Genomic DNA, 16,923 nt, shown 5'->3' on the forward strand with positions numbered 1-16,923 from the left:
TCCGTTTGAATGACAGGTGTATGTGTTGGAGTGCCACTCTTGCTGCTTTTGTTTTGATTGTGAAAGGTTACACTTATCTGTCAGAGTTTAGACTATTTAAAAATAAATAAAAATACAAAAGGTAATTTCTCTTCACACAGTCTTTAGAGGAAATATTGCATTTCTAATTTAAATCCCAAAAACATTAACTCCATGTGCAGTGCCTTTGGTAGCCTTTGTTTACTCAGTACAGAGTGTTTTCTATGGGAAGGTTTCAGCTCTTTTCAGCCAGCTTTATCTTTATCATATAAAATGGTAACTTTTCAGTTTAATCCAGCCTTAGAAATAGCTGGAAACATATGAGGCACATCAGAAAGTAATGCAATGAATGTTAGTGAAGTACTCCAAGAAAATTATACCCCCCCCTCTATTTTTTCACATTAGAGACTATAGATCAAAATGAAACATAGAATGTCTACAACTTGCATAAAATAAGTTCATTGCTAACAAAAGTTTTCAGGACCGATGCTGTCATTCTGGTAATCGGTTGCAATGGGAGCAGAGGGCTGTACGCCTGCACGCTCCAACCTACTCCTTCGTACTTACAAGAAAATTGAGTGAACAAAAAAAAAAAAAAAAAAAAAAAAGAAAGAATGAGGGGAGATTGCTCTTCCGGACAACATGGTAGCAGTGAAATGAAATACCTAGACAGACTTACCGAAGAGCTTGCTGGGAGTGTCCTCGCTGTCATTTGATTCCACAGGCGCAAGCAGGGGCTCATTCAGCTCGTTGTCTGAAGTAGCTGCCTTGTCCTCACCTCTCAACTCTGCATTCATTTCACTCCGCAGTGACAGCAAGGGCTTACTGACTTGTCCAGCTATCATTGGATCCTAGGATGGGGGGAAAAAAGAGTGAGGGGAAAAAAAAAGTGGCAGCTTTGGTGTGCGTATACTCTCTCTTCCACTCCCTCTCTCTCACACACACACATGCACTCTCTCTCTCTCTCTCTCTCTTATCTCTGGCTGCTCCTGCTGTTATTGCTGGCTGCAGTCAAGTGAAGAGCTATTACAGATCCAATGAGTTTTCCATTACTCCCCACCCTATTAAAGCTCAACTAGCATGTGAGAGATTCAGGATGCTTTGGAGAAAAACTTCTATGAAAGCAACATAACCAACACAGCTTTAATTGTGGGATGTGCTTTTTTTTATGTGTATGTTTTTACACCTCACCCTGTCCTTAATGTAGTAAGAAAAGAAATTCCTGTACGCTCCAACGCCACAGAAGAGGAGCGCCCTGTGAGCGCTCCATAGTGATTTAAAGAGGCATCCTCAGCTGTACAACATTAACAAAATCAAATGCACGGTTTCTAGCATTCCAGCATTTCTATGGAAATACATAGCATCAAATAGCCATTTCATTACACACATTCAACAGAGAAACAGATTTCTTCTGACTATTCCTGTCTTTGGGATACTATGTTCCACAAGTCCATAAACACACACAAACACATATTTTTCCTTTGAATATAAAAACCACAGAAACCATTTTTTAAAAAGATAGAATTAGGCAAGATACTTACACAAACAGTTTGCAATTATTCTTGTGTTTGCAACATTATATCCCCGTAAAACATCACATATATATACATTTAAATCTTTTCTTGCTGTTTTAGATCTGTTTTATCTTCTGCTCATTGAGGACATTTGGGGGTCAGGCATTATTTCCAAGAACACTCCATAATTCCGTTTGCAAGCTAATAGACATAATATCATGACAGCACGCAATCCAGAGTTAAAAAAAACTAAATAAAAGGAAAGGAACAAGTGACCTTGTTGCACTCCCTGGCAGCTATTTATTGCAAAGTTCATGCCTAAATGGTTCTTATGCAGAGAACAGGTGACCAGCGAGCAAGTAGGTTGGTTAGGATGTTCCCTCTGTCCCGTCCTCACATTGGTCGATGTTTGCCTATGTCTTTTTTTTTTAATGTATTCATGTCTGAAAAGTGAATTTGATATGACACATGATAATCTATGAAAATGTTAATCAATACAAATAGTTTAAGCTGTCATCAAATGCACTTCTTTAGTCAATACTCATATCACTGAAAACAATGTCACTGTCACCAGGGCTTAATTTGCACAGCACTTAAATATTGGACTCTGTGCATCAATGCACTCCTCTTCAAATACTGTAGGTAAACACATTTTCTCCCTATTTAAGGCTGAAGCACTCAGCACGCATTTAGCTGAGCTGAATCCTCCCTTTTGAATACCTTGATAGGTCCACTGGAGGGCAAAATTAATACTTAATTGAATCTCACAGTCATCAAAATAATCAATACTTTTTTATTATTTATTCTTTACAGTCTGTTGACTGTTTCAAACCTCTGAGGGAATGGTGGAAAGGATTCATGGCTTTGAAACACTGTCATTTAACAAGGTAATTTTCAGTGGGGCATTAGGGGTTGTGAAACATACAATAAAACAAAAATGGTGGCTTATAATAGGAAGAAAGAAAAGAATTATATTTCTGCCATCTAACAAAACAGGATAAATAAAAAAGCAAGTGCGAGAGGGAGAGGGCGAAAGGAGGGGGGAGAGGGAGAGAAAGACTGGCTTTTGAAGGGTTTTATCATATCAAGAGCAGAGCTGAGCTTTCATAATGCTGACATTTCTCATCCTGACAATCCTAAACAAGTGGAAAGGATGAGATCGCAGATATCATCTTTCATCACATTCCCCAGCTTAAGAACCAACATGACAGCTTCTCTCCCCTTTACACTGTTAATTACTAAATAAAATACTGCTCTCTGTCAGCATTAGATTATTGCAGATAGCAACCACAAACATTACTCCATTGTTTTGTTTTGCCTTTTTTTTTTAAACCAGCGATACCTACCTTGAACTATTCAGAAAATAAATTAGGCTTATGTCTACATATTGTAAATATATGAAATATAATCAATTTAATCGATATGGTCAATCCATGTTATTGTCAGGCTAAATTGCTGGTGATTTATTAACATTTCATTTACTGTATTTATTAGCCAGCAACAATCTGAACATTTCTTAGATGTTTCTGGGGAGGAAACAGAAGTTAACAGATTTCTTTTGCGGATGCTTTAAAAAAAAAAACCCTCCGACTTGTTTTGCCTCATATTTGTATTGCATTATGGACAGACATTTACCAAGGCAAAAATTTTGTTTATTTGCTTTCATGTACTAAATAACATATTTTGGCAGATTTTGCAGCTAAAGGTTACTGTGAGCACAAATGGCATTGTTTCGAAGTCTGGGCTGCTGCCCTCAGTTTCAGCTGTGCAAGATCAACGCCAAGAGTGGTTCCATAATAAATGTGAATCAGGACAAAAATTGACCATTTTCATCAAAGTATTTTGGGGAAGGAACTAATTGTATCCACAGAGCTACACTGCTAATCTGAGGACTAAGAGCAATTTAATGGAGGATTCTGAATAAGTAGGATTCTAGATTAAAGTTTCAGCTGCCAAATTTTGAAGTTGAATATATGAAAAATGGGAGGAAGCACAATGTAAGAAATGTGACAGCATTGGGAGAAACCTCAGCCTTTAGATGTGAGCGAATTCCCAGCAACTTCAACAGGGCCTGAATTTTACCTGTTAGGTTCATCAATAATTTGGCCTTGTCTGGAGTACTTTGTTCATTTCTGATTAGCCTATCTCAGAAAGGTACATCAGAAAGAGATGTGCAGTAAGCATAGTAAAAAGATAAAAAGGATTTTGAGTGTTTACAGAAAAAAAGTAATTAAGAATGAGCATGATCAAAGTTTACGGAACCATAAATTGCAGGGAGGAAATGTAGATCGAGAACTATTCACCACGTGCCATCTGAGGAGAAAAGGGGCCTCCACTGAAATGGAAAAGGTCATAAATCTAATGACAATAAAAACTGTTTTTCCAAACTGTAAAGTGGTGAAAACCTGTGGAACTCATTGCTGCAAGATAATACTGAGACCTGTGCCACAGTGAGTATAGTCATAGTTGCTCACATGGTTGGCCAGACTCCTAGCAATGAATTTAAAACAGCTTTGCAAACACAGAGCCAAGGACTATAAAAACTGAAATAATATAACTGCTGTCCCCTCCCTCAAACGGTACCAGAAACTGTAGTTAACCCCCAGGGTAGCTCGCTCTGTCAGGTGGTGAATGAATGACAACTTTCTCTATAGGCAGATGGATTAGGTACTGTCTAAAATTCTAGTCTACATGAAGACTAAATAAATCACTTAAATGATGGGTTGAGGGAAGGTTTGTTTCCTTCAAAAACACACTTTTAAAAAATGGGCATTTTTTAACTTCAGATTGTCTCCAGGCTTTCTGTACTTAAGAATATGTCCCTTCTGCAGTGGATTATGCATGATTAAAAACTATTATTTTTATTAAAAGTGTAACAAATTCTATTTCCTGTGTACAGCAAGCGTCCTAGTCTACAAAATCCTTCAGAGAACAGAAGGATTGTTTCTGTATTTCCCAGTGACCTCCGTAAAAAAACTTTGGAGTAGTTGCTATGCTTCAGGCCCAGCAGCCTTCTCCTCTTCTGCCTACCTACAAAGTCCAGCCCAGAGATGACCCACAGAGTTGAAGAGAATGCATTGAGGAAAAGAATTGTGGGCGCATCTTTTGCCAACAGTTCCGTCAGGATCTGTTCTTCTCCCTGCCCTGAATGCCTGTGGGCTTGACAGTCAGCATTTGCTTTCTAGAAACTGTTAAAGGTTAGGTTACACTTCGCATTGTAACACAGGATCTTCCATTGACCAAGAGACACACAAAAGTTTTAGCTTTTCATACACAAATTTGAGAAGTCTAAGAATACTTAAAAAACAGCAAGATGAACCATGTAAAAAAGGTTTATGTGCTTTAAGTAAGAGGCAAGAGTACCTAAAAAAGATATAATGCGTCAGAAGTCAGATTGCATAATCACAGGAGCAAAGTTCTAGTTATGTGAGAACTAAGGAATCACAATCCCCTTATTTGAAATATACCTGTATATACTGCACAAGTAGTGACAAATTTTACACGTATTTTTTGCAGATGCTCATATAACTTGTTGTCTATTTCTTGTCCAACTAGAAACAGACTTGCCTCTTTTCTGTGAGATTTTGCCGACAGTTTTGTGCAGTGAGTGGTCCTCCCTGCTGTCTGTCTCCCTTAAGGGTGGCTCATACCTCCTGTAATTCAGATGCAATACCTACTACACCTATGTTCAGCTCTACCACTCCCCAACAACTTAAACAAGATGTTGTGCTTAATTTAACAGTAAATATCATGTGGATTTGCACAAGCAAATTACAGTTCTGGTTACAAACACTCTTTTAAAAGCCAAAACCTTTACCTCTTTCTTATCTGCAGTACTGTGTGAAGTACAACATTTATTGCTGTGCTAAAAACTTTGTCTCTGAGCTTTAAATGTAACGGGCAGTTTCTAAGCAAAACTATTAAGTAATCAAAGACAGCTTTTAAAGGAAACTATATGGGTTATGTGCAAAACATGCCCCAGGCAGGAGTCTAAAAATGGGGGAAAAAACTACTTTTATCCTTAATGTAGGACATGGGTGATAATAGGGATTTATGAAGGCTTTATGCGCTGATTTAGTCACCGGTCTAAATTTTGTACTTACTGCACTCTAAACATTGCTGGTCTGAATTTAATTACTTTTTAAATTTTTAATTAGGAGAAAAATCAAGATCCTTTATTTGCTTCTTATTTTGCCCCTAGTTTGAAGCTATTTTGCACAGGCTTTATCCCTCTGGCTTAGAAGTATTTGAAATTAATTTTCTGATTTATATGACCCTCAAGGATTCTGGTCTTTTATCAGCTTCTGATTGGGACACACACAAAGCATCCATTTCAGAACAAACACTCCAATTATAAAACCAATAAACATAAAACTTACACAGTTCGTACATTATTCTAATGACTATACCAGAAAAGAGTACTCAAATTGTAGTTTATTACATTTTTTATTCAAGACAGAGCAACATGATAATCTTGGATAAAACTACTCTAAGATGTAAATTAGCTTATAGTTTTTGAATGCAGAAATCATTAAAAAGACTAATGGGAAAGAACTGGACTTATATTGTGTCTGATACTAGTGAAATTTAGGATTACCTTCTACCTTGGTCCACTTATAAACTATTCCTTCTTCCTTCATCTTATTGCTTCTAGAGGTATTTAATTTTTTTTCGATAAATAAAGATTTCTCATAGACAACTTCCTTTAATTCTTTCTTCTTTATACATTGCTTTGTCCTCTGTCTCTAATGTGCTGATATTTCCATCCCGATATATCTGGTCTGGTTTAAGCAAACTATTTTGAATCAGCATTTTGTCCCCTACTATCCTCTCACCATTGCTACCTGCTGGCTGTCACTTCCCCAGAAAAGTTACAGAGAAAAATCTCATATTCTTCACAGCCATCTTTACCACCATCCTGAGATGAAAGTTTCTATAAGCAAAACAAACAAGACTGCTGATATACGATCATTGATCTCCCTTCACTACTTTGATCTTGTACTTCTATTTACTGCATTAAATATTTACTTACATTACCTGTGTTAATCATATTTAACTTACTAAAATCCTCAGTATTGCCTTTCCTTACTGTTACAGCAAAAAACTGATGGATCCTCAGCTCTTTTCACTTAATATGAATGTTATCACTCAAAATAGTCTTCACTTTTCTTCAGCTACCATAGTATTTATTCTCTTCATGAAAATCTCTGCAGCAGAAGAGATACTTCTTTTCATCTACCTTTTCTCAATACTAGTGTGACTTTGGACATTGTATTTTTCCAATGATACTGATCTTCACATCTAGTGTCCAGGTTGCAATTAAAAAGGAGCATTTTCTAGTTAGGAGTAATGTAGCTAGTTAGCTAACCAGTGCCTAGCTATACTCATATTATTAATAGTACTGAACTTTAATTAACAATTTAATCTGGAATTTTAGAGACACTATCACTTTCCCTGGTGCTTTCTTTCATTTAAATATTCTTTTCAGGTTAGACAGTAATGCTAGGATGGCCTCCTTCATTTATTTACTTAATTTTAAGTCATCTGAAGTTTGAAATTCTTAGTGCTAGTTAATATAACGTAGCTTCTGACAGAAAAGTTTTTTTCAGAAACTCACAGAGCTTTTAATTGCAGCTTTAGGAATCTTAATGTTGAACTAATCTATTTTTTAAAAAGCCTAAGTTTTACATGACAATGATCTCCCTTGATCTGCTCTGGCTTGAAATTGAAATACTACAACAGGTTTTAAATTCATACAAAAAAATCCAAAACCCTCACTAAACATCTCCCCTCTACCTCTGAACTATTTTCCCTAATGAAAATATTTCACTTATTTCTTAGACCTATTTGGAGCAAGCAGAAAGTTTCACTAGAGAAGTCCTAGTCAAATTGCTAGCCAGGTTGCTCTGAAACATGCTGACTAGAGGCTGCAGGATGGGAATTTGCACACAGAAGCTGCACAGTAGTAAATGGTGTTACATCACCATTTAGTCTATAATCAGTTTTGTTGCTCTAAATGTGCTCCAGCAGTCATGCTGCATGCTTCAAACAGAAAGAAAGGTAAAAAATGTTGGTTTCACCGTAGAAAAATGAGGATCAACTATATCATTGTAGGAGACTGATGCATCTCTGATGCAGAAAAGCCATTTCTGGAACTGGCTGGGAAAGAAAGACTCACATGTATGAATCGGGACTTTGTGTTTCTCCTGACCTGCATGATACTAGGAATTGCTAATGCCAGAGTAGACACAGCATGGAAGCTTTAATCTAAAAGTTCCTTTTGACTCTTGGAGTTGACCTCAATGCTTCTGATCCAATTACTAATTTGATTTAAGAATCATTCTGCTCTTCTTGTTGCAAACCATTTCATCTTTAGAGTTTTCATCCATGTACAGGGTGAAGATGTATAAAACTTTCCTCTGTTGATTAGGATAACAAAAGTTATAATTTGGGCCTTGGCCTAATTATAATGATTGCCCATTTAAATCTGGCTTACTGGAAAGGAGTTTGTTCATTTGTGGAGATATAGCAGAAGTTTCTATGCATACAGAGTTCAAGAACCAGAGAAGATGCTATTCTGAGAAGCTACCATGCTTTTTCAAACACATGATAGAAAATAGTGCACAACCACCAGGAGAAACAACAAGTTGTGAGAGTCGTGAGAGAAAGCAGCCTTCTTCTAGTTAAAGATTCTCGCAGCCATGCAAAGGCTGATCCAATTTTTGAGAAACCAGAAGATCAGGCCCTACAGATCATGACAGGACAAAAGTGTAATGGGATGGAGTATTTTTTACTGGAACCAACATGGTGGAAAAAGATTTCAAGAGACTTTTCTGCTCATTTCATAGAAATATTTAGGTTGGAAAAGACCTTTTAAGGTCATCAAATCAAGAATTTTCCTGCTCTTCTGCTATCTGGTCTTACAAAAGAAGGAAATTACATAGGAGAAAAATCAAATCTGAGATTTGAAGACGTTTCCTATCAGTAGTAACACTTTGACACATTTGCTTTGTAGGAGTAGTGGATGATTCCCACTGCTCTGTTAGTTTGATTCTGCAGGGAGCTATGTCAAACATAAGAAACCATCCAGAAAATTATAAGTCTGTAGAATAGCTAACATTTTCTAAATTTTGCATACTGTGGGGCCAATTTGCTAAAAGAACTGAAATTTTGTAGATTATGAAGAGGAAGATATTGTCTTCCATTTAAAGAAAAAATAATCCATAAAGGTATTCATCACTCTTAGGGAAAAGAATACCATTCTGTCCTACTGTAACACACACAAGCTGTAGATGCTTAAAGGATCCTTGCTAACAAAAAAATCCCTTCTCATTCACCCCAAAAATGATGTCACATTGAGTTGTTTTAGTCCCACACCGATTATCTAAGAGAGTTGTGGTCCTATTTGCCAAATCATTGCACTATCTTCACGAATGCTCTTTCAAAAGCCTGCCAGTTCCATAACTTGCCTTTTTTTCCCTAAGATCCACTCTGAAGGGGCCGTAACCACAAGGCTTCTCTTTTCAGATGATCTTGCTAAATATGTTGTAAGATCCTTCTAGAACCTACAGTATATCCTTATCAACATAATCTTCCTGCTCTCCAGGAAGCTTCATTGGAACTAAGAAATGCAATAAAATACTCCACGGGATACTATGAGCTAGTCTTCCTTCTGTGAAAGATTGTTCATCAGGATTTCTACCACAAAGCATTCAATTAACATTAATATGGCCTAATCAGAATATTAAAATAGTATTGTGGACAGTTTCTCTATATTCATTTGTCAGGTTTTGTCTACCATGCACACACCAGAAATCACTTAGAGGGAAGAAATATCAAAGCCAGAATTCAGTTAAAACTGCTTTCTTTTAGAAATCAGCGCATCCAGAACCACACCAAAATCAAACTTAGAATAACTTCTGAACATTGATCATGTATGAGAGAGCAACTTGACTAAGCAATGTAGAAAGAACTTGCAGCAACTGAAAGAGACTGTCATCTCCTCTCAGTTAAACAAAAACTTGATTTTACATAACATGTCAGGATTTGCAAGTTGTAAAACAAAGAAACCATTAACTCGAATTTTTGAAAATCAAAGCATGAGTTAAACAGTAACCTAGCTCAGCAATAAGTTCAATTACTTGCATTTGGTCTAGGAAAACCCAAATCAAGATGCATCTGTAGCTAGCCATGGACTTGGGCATATTAGGAAAGTCACATTCTGTTTCTGGCTGGATCTTGCCTGGCTCTCACCAGAAAATGCATCAAAGGCACACAAAGTAACACCTCCAAAAAAGAAAATTTGTTGAAATGGGAACATACCAATTTTAGTGCAATGCAGCAGCCTTTTCTAGTAAAAATTTTTTTTCTGAAGATTTTTGAAGTAGTTCTAATCTAATTTTTTTCATTCAACTCTTGGTTTGCTTATCGCTTTTAAAAACAGTTACGACCTACAATAAAATACACAGTCACAACTTAAACCAGTTTGGAAGAAAAGAACATATTTTTTCTGAACCCTTCAAAACCCATGACAAATAAGGATATAATACTTAAACAAAAGACACAGCAGGCAAGTCGGGGTTTCACCAGAATATTACAATAAAAAAATGTATGGAAAAATCTTCATTTCAATATCAAATTGTCGTCAGCTTAAAGCAAGCATGAGAAAATCTGTCTTGAACATTTCCTAAACAGAACCGAAAGCTTCCAAAATCTGAATACAGACTTAGGACAGATCAGCCTTAGTTTTATATATTATGCGATTAACAACGTAACAATGCACTCTTACAGGTGCATTTCATGGTGTTTGCCATAATACAGCATGCTTGAGTTCTAGTGACAAGTGTGCGAAATTACTTCTCTCATTGCATTTCTACTGATACCACACCTTCCAGATTTTATCTGCTCTATATGTACAATAAAATAGTAATAATGCCCATCTATTGAAGAAACAAAAAGCTTCATCTGAACTAAGCCTTACAGACTAAACTGTTCTTTTTGTTTTCCAGATATTAGAAGATGTACTGCCACAAAATGTGTAGCTCCCAGGTTAAGAGTAAGAATCCCAAATAATTTTCGTGTGGTTCTCCTATGTTGAGCCCTTCTGACAGGAAAACCTGCTGTTATAACTGCTAAACATACTTAATAATGCCACAAATACTGCAGATCAATAATGTTATGCTTTTTATATTTTCCAAGTCTTTCCCATTGATAAATGAGTGCAATTGTTTTTTTAATCATTACAGAGGATCTTCAGGGTTACTTTTCCTCATACCAGGTCTTCATCAACACCTGGGTACCACGTATTTCTTTTCACATTATAGATCACAATTTATTAATTTCTAATTCAAAGTATTGCAAATTCAACATGCCTTTAACTATCACGCAGCTTCACACTCCTAATGGAATTTGAAAATGACTTTGTTTGCTTTAAGAACTTGGAGCCCAAAGGCTGCTGTGCCTTGTTGTTAATGGTGTTAATTTGCTGGAAGCTGAAGGTATACCTACAAACTCCCAACGTTTTGTTCATTTTGCTAGGGTAGGATATGTCACACACCGCACACAGTAACAGTATTACGTATTGGACATATAGGAGGATCACTTCAATTCAGAGCAGTGAAACAGCAGTTTTTCTGCTTAATGCCTTACAACAGAAAAAGAGCATAACATTTACTGATCATTTTAACAGCAATTACAGTAACTGGATTATCAATAAACAATGAATGGAGCATTTCGCAGATCTACTAGTGTTTTCCTACATGGACAATTCTATTCTTTATTTGATACTGTGTGCTTTGAGATTGTGTTTTGAATTGAGGGGGGTTTTGGGAGAGGGTGAGTTTTTTTAATAAAAGAAGTTGCCATGTAATGATTCGCCAATGGCTCCCTATTTTTTCTTAAGGAAACTCCTTGTAACCAAAAATATTTTAAGGCAGAAAAGCTGATCAGAGAGTAAAACAAAAAATGCAACTTCAGTGACATTTTGTTGCTTGAGCCTATTATTTGCAAACTGGCCAATGTCACTGGCAGCTCAATTTCACCCTTAAACAGTGACCATCAGTGCTCTGCTTAAACAGCACAGTCAGAGTCCTGCTGATTCTCTTCTGCTTCAAGAGCAGAAAAAACTTTCCAAAGATCCTGTTATTGTTTATCACTTACATAGATAATGTATGTACATATATGTGTGGATATGTTACATATATAAACAAGTTTTCTGATTGCTCCCCAATGAAACCATTTGGATTACTGCCACCTACTTCAACAGGGACAAACACATACTCAATTCTCCCCAGGAAAACACATTGAGATCTATGCAAGGGCGCTGATCTTCTTGTCACTGATATCAATAACAAAACTTCAGTAGATAATCCTAAATGTAGTTTACTTGCTTCAGAAAAATGTGGGTCAATTGTAGCTGTCTCATAATATTATTGGTCGCAAATTACTTTTCAACCTGCTACAAGATTTACATTACTTTAAAAAAACAATTAATAAATGTAGGTTTTGAATATGAGTTTCTTTCAAATGATTAATATTATTTAGATACGTCCCATGACTTTCAATCTTTTTTTTGCAATGTGCAGGATTGCACAACTCACACAGAAAAGTGCATACCGTTACAAAACCTGGTTTTGGAAATGCTAACGTACCAAAAAAATAATACAAATATAGCCACTGATAACTTCAGAGTGATAAAAAATAAAGCAATAAAATATAGAATATATAGAAATTTGGTCACAATCTCACATTATTTGTGCATAAGTTATTTTTATGCATCATTAAATGGAAATTAATATTGTGCATTTGGTGCCTATATAGTTGGAAAAAAAAGTATCTTTGGCTTTTTCTTTTTTTAAAAAAAGCTAATTCTTATCTCCATATTTCACATTAGTTTTCTGAACCTGGAAGCTATGCCTACTTACAGTTTGTGTAGGGAAAGGCAAAGAGTGATGTGGGTTTCCTACAGCAAGCATGTGTCTAATAGTACAGGTGTGAGAGCATATCAGTGTTGAAACCACCCTCACTCTCCACATCAATTGTCTTTTAAGAAAAATAGCCTTTCTTTTGTGGGAGAGGAAGTTGGCCACCAATTGGTGGGAACAGAGGAATTGGCACCTTGGAGGCTCAGGTTTGCCATAATCTCTATGCATTGCTGATCAAGTCACCTAATCCCTATATACCATTTAACCAATTTTCACAAGACAGAACAGGGCAAAGGTGTCTGTTTTGACTTTCAAGTGTTCCTGTGAAAATGTGCAAAGTAATCTAGACTATCCTCACTGAACCTCTACCAAACTCCCTCCTGAGCTGTTTTTTCTAGAGTTTAATAATATCTAGATTAAAGTGTCGTAAAGACTCACTTTCATCAAATCATACTTACCAAATTTTACTGATATTTACTGTTAGGACACTTTCTGCTGTATTTAAGTGGTCCATTCTTAATTTTATCCCATTAGTTCCATTTATTCCTTTTGTTAACCTACTCTTTTGATGATTGACCTGCTTCAAGATATTTTGCTTCAAGAGCAGAAAAATCTTTCCAAAGATCCTGCTATATCTTATCACTTACATATATAATGTATGTACATATATGTGTGGATATGTTACTTATAAAAAAAAGTTTTCTGATTGCTTCCCAATGAAACTATTTGGATTGCTGCCATCTACTTCAAACAGGGACAAACACATACTCAATTCCCCACATGCAAATAATTTATCAAGCTATGTATACTTAACCAATTTAATGCTTACATCAAGAAAAATCCATCTCTCCCATTTCTTAACCTGGTGGCACTTCTGATTAATTTCACAGAGTTGCTGCAGGTCTTGATTGTGCCTGGGAAACCCAACATTGTGGCAACTTCAAAGGGCAAAAGTTGCTTTTTCCTTGTTCTGTTGTCACTCACCGGTGCAACGCATGCCCTCCATCCTTCCAGCCTGAAGATCTCAAGGGCAATTAGGAAACCAAATCTTTGTTACAGAGAATGAAGACAGGATAGTAAAGCACCGTAAAACATGTGCAGAGCAGAGCCCACCTCTGCTGCTATGAGGCCATATCCTTGTTCCTTTTCCTTTTCTTCCATAGCCAGAGCTAGCACTGCTGTTTCCTTAGTATTATTCCCTTTAAAGACAGTTATTAACATCACATTCAAACAACTCTCCCTAAAATCCAGGTAGATGGTTCTTGGTTCTTAACCTACTGAAATTTTCTTCCAGCAAATTTATTCCTGGTTAAGTGGTTACAGCAATTACTCTCTCCTGAAGATTTACAGTGTTGTAGTAAGCTGACCCCAGCCAGCAGCCAAGCACCCACACAGCTGCCTGCTTGCTCCCTTCTCCCACAGGATTGGGAGAAAACAAAAGGAAAGAGAGAAGACTTGTGGATCAATTTAAAGACAAAATGATAGGGAAAGCAGAAGATGCATGTACAAGCAAAACAAAATAAGGTTTTTTTTCCACTAATTCCCAGTGATGAGCAGATGTCCAGGCACTTCCAGGACAGAAGGGCCTCAGTATGCATAACAGCTACACAGGAGGACAAACACCATAACCATAAATGTCCTTCTTTCCCCCAGCTTTTAATACTGAACACTACATCACATAGTAGTAGGGACCATCCCTTTGGTCACTTGGAGTCAGCTGTCCTGGCTGTGCCCTTTCCTGGCTTCTTACTCACCTCTAACACAGACACTCTGCAAGCACTGCTCTGCAATAGCCACAGCACTGGTGTGTTATCAGCATGGTTTTAGTCACAAAAGCAAAACACAGTGCCATGCAGAGTGCTGTGAAGTAAGCTTCCTCCAGCCAGCCTGCCCCAGTACAACAATTCAGATTTACAACTTGGGAAAATGAATGGAGCACCAACATGTCTGTGACGTTCCTTGAGCGCCCCAGTTGCACAGCCAGGCAGGTCTGCTAGCTGGCAGGCCTGACAGTCCCAGCTCATGGGCTTCCTCTGAAGCCAGCTGTGGAATCCCTTCTATAACCCGATTCCAACCTAACGCGGTAGCCTGAAGGGTGCTGAACATAAATCTTGGCTCAATGAAAGCATAAGCAAAGAGACTTAGGCGCATACCAAATAAAATTGGCTACAGTTGGTGTAACTAAAATCAGTGACTTAAACCATCCCCTTTTTCGCTTGTTTGCATTTTAGACTAAATATTTACTCATAGATTTAAATCAACTTTCTTATTTACTTTTACCCACATTTACTTCATTCATTTATTTCTTGTCTTATTTAAGTATTTCTCAGCACTATAGTACCCAAATGCTTAATCGAATCCTTTGATCTCCATTTCCATGAATGCTACAGTGTCCTCAGAATTCATGTGGATATTAAAATGTTCTTTTTGCCCATAAAACTAAGTTGGTGGGCAATTACTTCAATGTGACACCTTATGCAAGCTTAGCATCATGCTTTCACTTCAAACATTGTAAGTCAATGAAATTATATTGTAGCCATTGACAACACATACAATTTTGCCTGTTTGATATTCCATTACTGCAATAGCAGCCACAGTGGTTTTGGAAAAAGCTCTTTTTCCATAAGAACATGTTACCATTTTTGTGTTCACAAGCAGGGCACATTCATAGGGAGCACAATAATGCCACTTAATTGACTATCACAAAGTATGTTCTTGTTTCCAAGAGAATGTAATGTAATACAAACCATGTGCCTATAGAATTATTAGTAAAAGATGACCAACAGCTCCTATACAGGATCAACTCACTTGTAGAAACAGTTGATTCACCTGCACAGTCAAAATAACAAAAGCATTAAATATCCTTAGATGAGATACTTAGCTAGGACAGGGGATCAGTTGTGTAGCACCAGGATATGCACACTTCTGTTCATCTTTCAGCTTCAAGTCCTAGCAGACACAACCAAATTTCTATTGGGCTCGAAAGTACCTCTTCACATTGGAAGACTAGAAACTCACAAGCCTTGAACTCTGAAGAGAATACACTCCAAGGAGGAGAACAAAAAAAAAAAAAGACTAATGCCAGTTTTAGAGGACTATGAAGGTTCAGCACACAGTATCACTTTAATTATGTTCTAAGGCCAGGTGTTGTATGAAAAGGAGTTACTAAAATAAGGAGAAAATCTAAATCTACAATGATTAAAAAAATAAAAGTTGGACTACTTTTCAGTTTTCTAGGATCATATATTAAACATGAAGAAACACTATATTCTGTTCCATGTATCAGTTAAAGAAAAGCTACTGAGGGGCTATGCTATAATCCACTTGGACTACTCAGCAACTCACCAGGGATCGGGGTGCATTAACATGAATTGCATGCTTAAGAAGCAATTCCCCATACTTTACCACATCAAAATCTGTCTTATCTAGTCCTATAAAGCCTTTATGATCTTAGAAGTCTCACATGGCCACATGTACAATCCTTTACTCAGAGAACTGTTCCCAACTCTACATCTCTCTTCAGTCTGATTCCAGCACAGCAACTAAGAATAAGTAGCAATAGGAGGAGAAGGACAGATGACATAACAGTACAAACAGTTGATAAAATTACTGGGGTTGTTTTCTGAAGTAGACTTTTATCTGCAGACTTCCACTATTTTTTATTAGTTTTTTTACAGATATCAGGAAAGAAGAAAAAGTGAATGAATGCACACTTATGACAAGAAATTGTTAAATGAATATTGTTTAATTTCCACCTCTCTTCCTCACAACAACGAACACAGGTAAGGTAATGCTTTTAAAAGTACCTAGACATACAGTTCCTCTCATATCAAGGTGATTTGGAAGACCATAAACAGAGCAGGTGCATGATAGTGAGAAGTGACAAAACAAAGACATTGGACTTCAAACCCCAGGTTTTAGAGATCTCACCACATTAGCCCCATTCCATGTATAGGATTTATTTCTCCTAGATGATGTAGTGTCTGTACATATGTTTAAGGGTCTTTAACAGAACAATGACAACATACTGAAAAACACTACAAGAACCCTAACCAGATACATTAAATTTATTGTGACAGAGGAACTGAACTGCTGTGAAGAAAACAAAGCCACGTTTATGCTGTGGTTAAACAGTGGCTTTAACATATACTCATCTATATCTGAAGGGTGTAAACTGGTCCTTCAAGCATGTAAACCTGCACTAAATACACATACTGGAATCAGTGGGGCCACTTATATGATCAGATTTTGTGAGGCTGGAGTGCAGCAGTGGGGGCAAATTACTCCAAGGTAACCACAGAGCTAAGCAGGAGGAAACGGATGAAAATTAAATCAAAATGCATATAATAGGGATTGGGTGGGGGAGCAGGGACAGAAAGGCAAGTGCTCAGTCTACAAACTTCTCCTGGAAAGACAAGTAGGAAAAGCTCTTCTGTTTGTGATAATTTAAGTTCTACTGTACAGAAAAA

The 16,923-nt window shown here is 37.0% G+C and overlaps 1 protein-coding gene across 4 annotated transcripts in view; it reads right to left on the reverse strand.

The window, feature by feature from the left end:
* Positions 1 to 16,923, reverse strand: part of POU6F2 (POU class 6 homeobox 2) — a 310,811-nt gene that overhangs the window by 251,681 nt on the left and 42,207 nt on the right. For 3 of the 4 annotated variants that reach the window (XM_054058201.1, XM_054058203.1, XM_009568483.2), the window contains exon 2: positions 698 to 869. In XM_054058201.1, the coding sequence (XP_053914176.1) occupies positions 698 to 869 (172 nt within the window). Of the gene's footprint in view, positions 1 to 697; positions 870 to 1,559; positions 1,672 to 16,923 lie in introns of those variants that run through there. The other variant, XM_054058202.1, reaches the window with a different exon arrangement.

Source organism: Cuculus canorus, chromosome 2, assembly GCF_017976375.1.
Source record: "Cuculus canorus isolate bCucCan1 chromosome 2, bCucCan1.pri, whole genome shotgun sequence".
Lineage (NCBI taxonomy): Eukaryota > Metazoa > Chordata > Aves > Cuculiformes > Cuculidae > Cuculus > Cuculus canorus.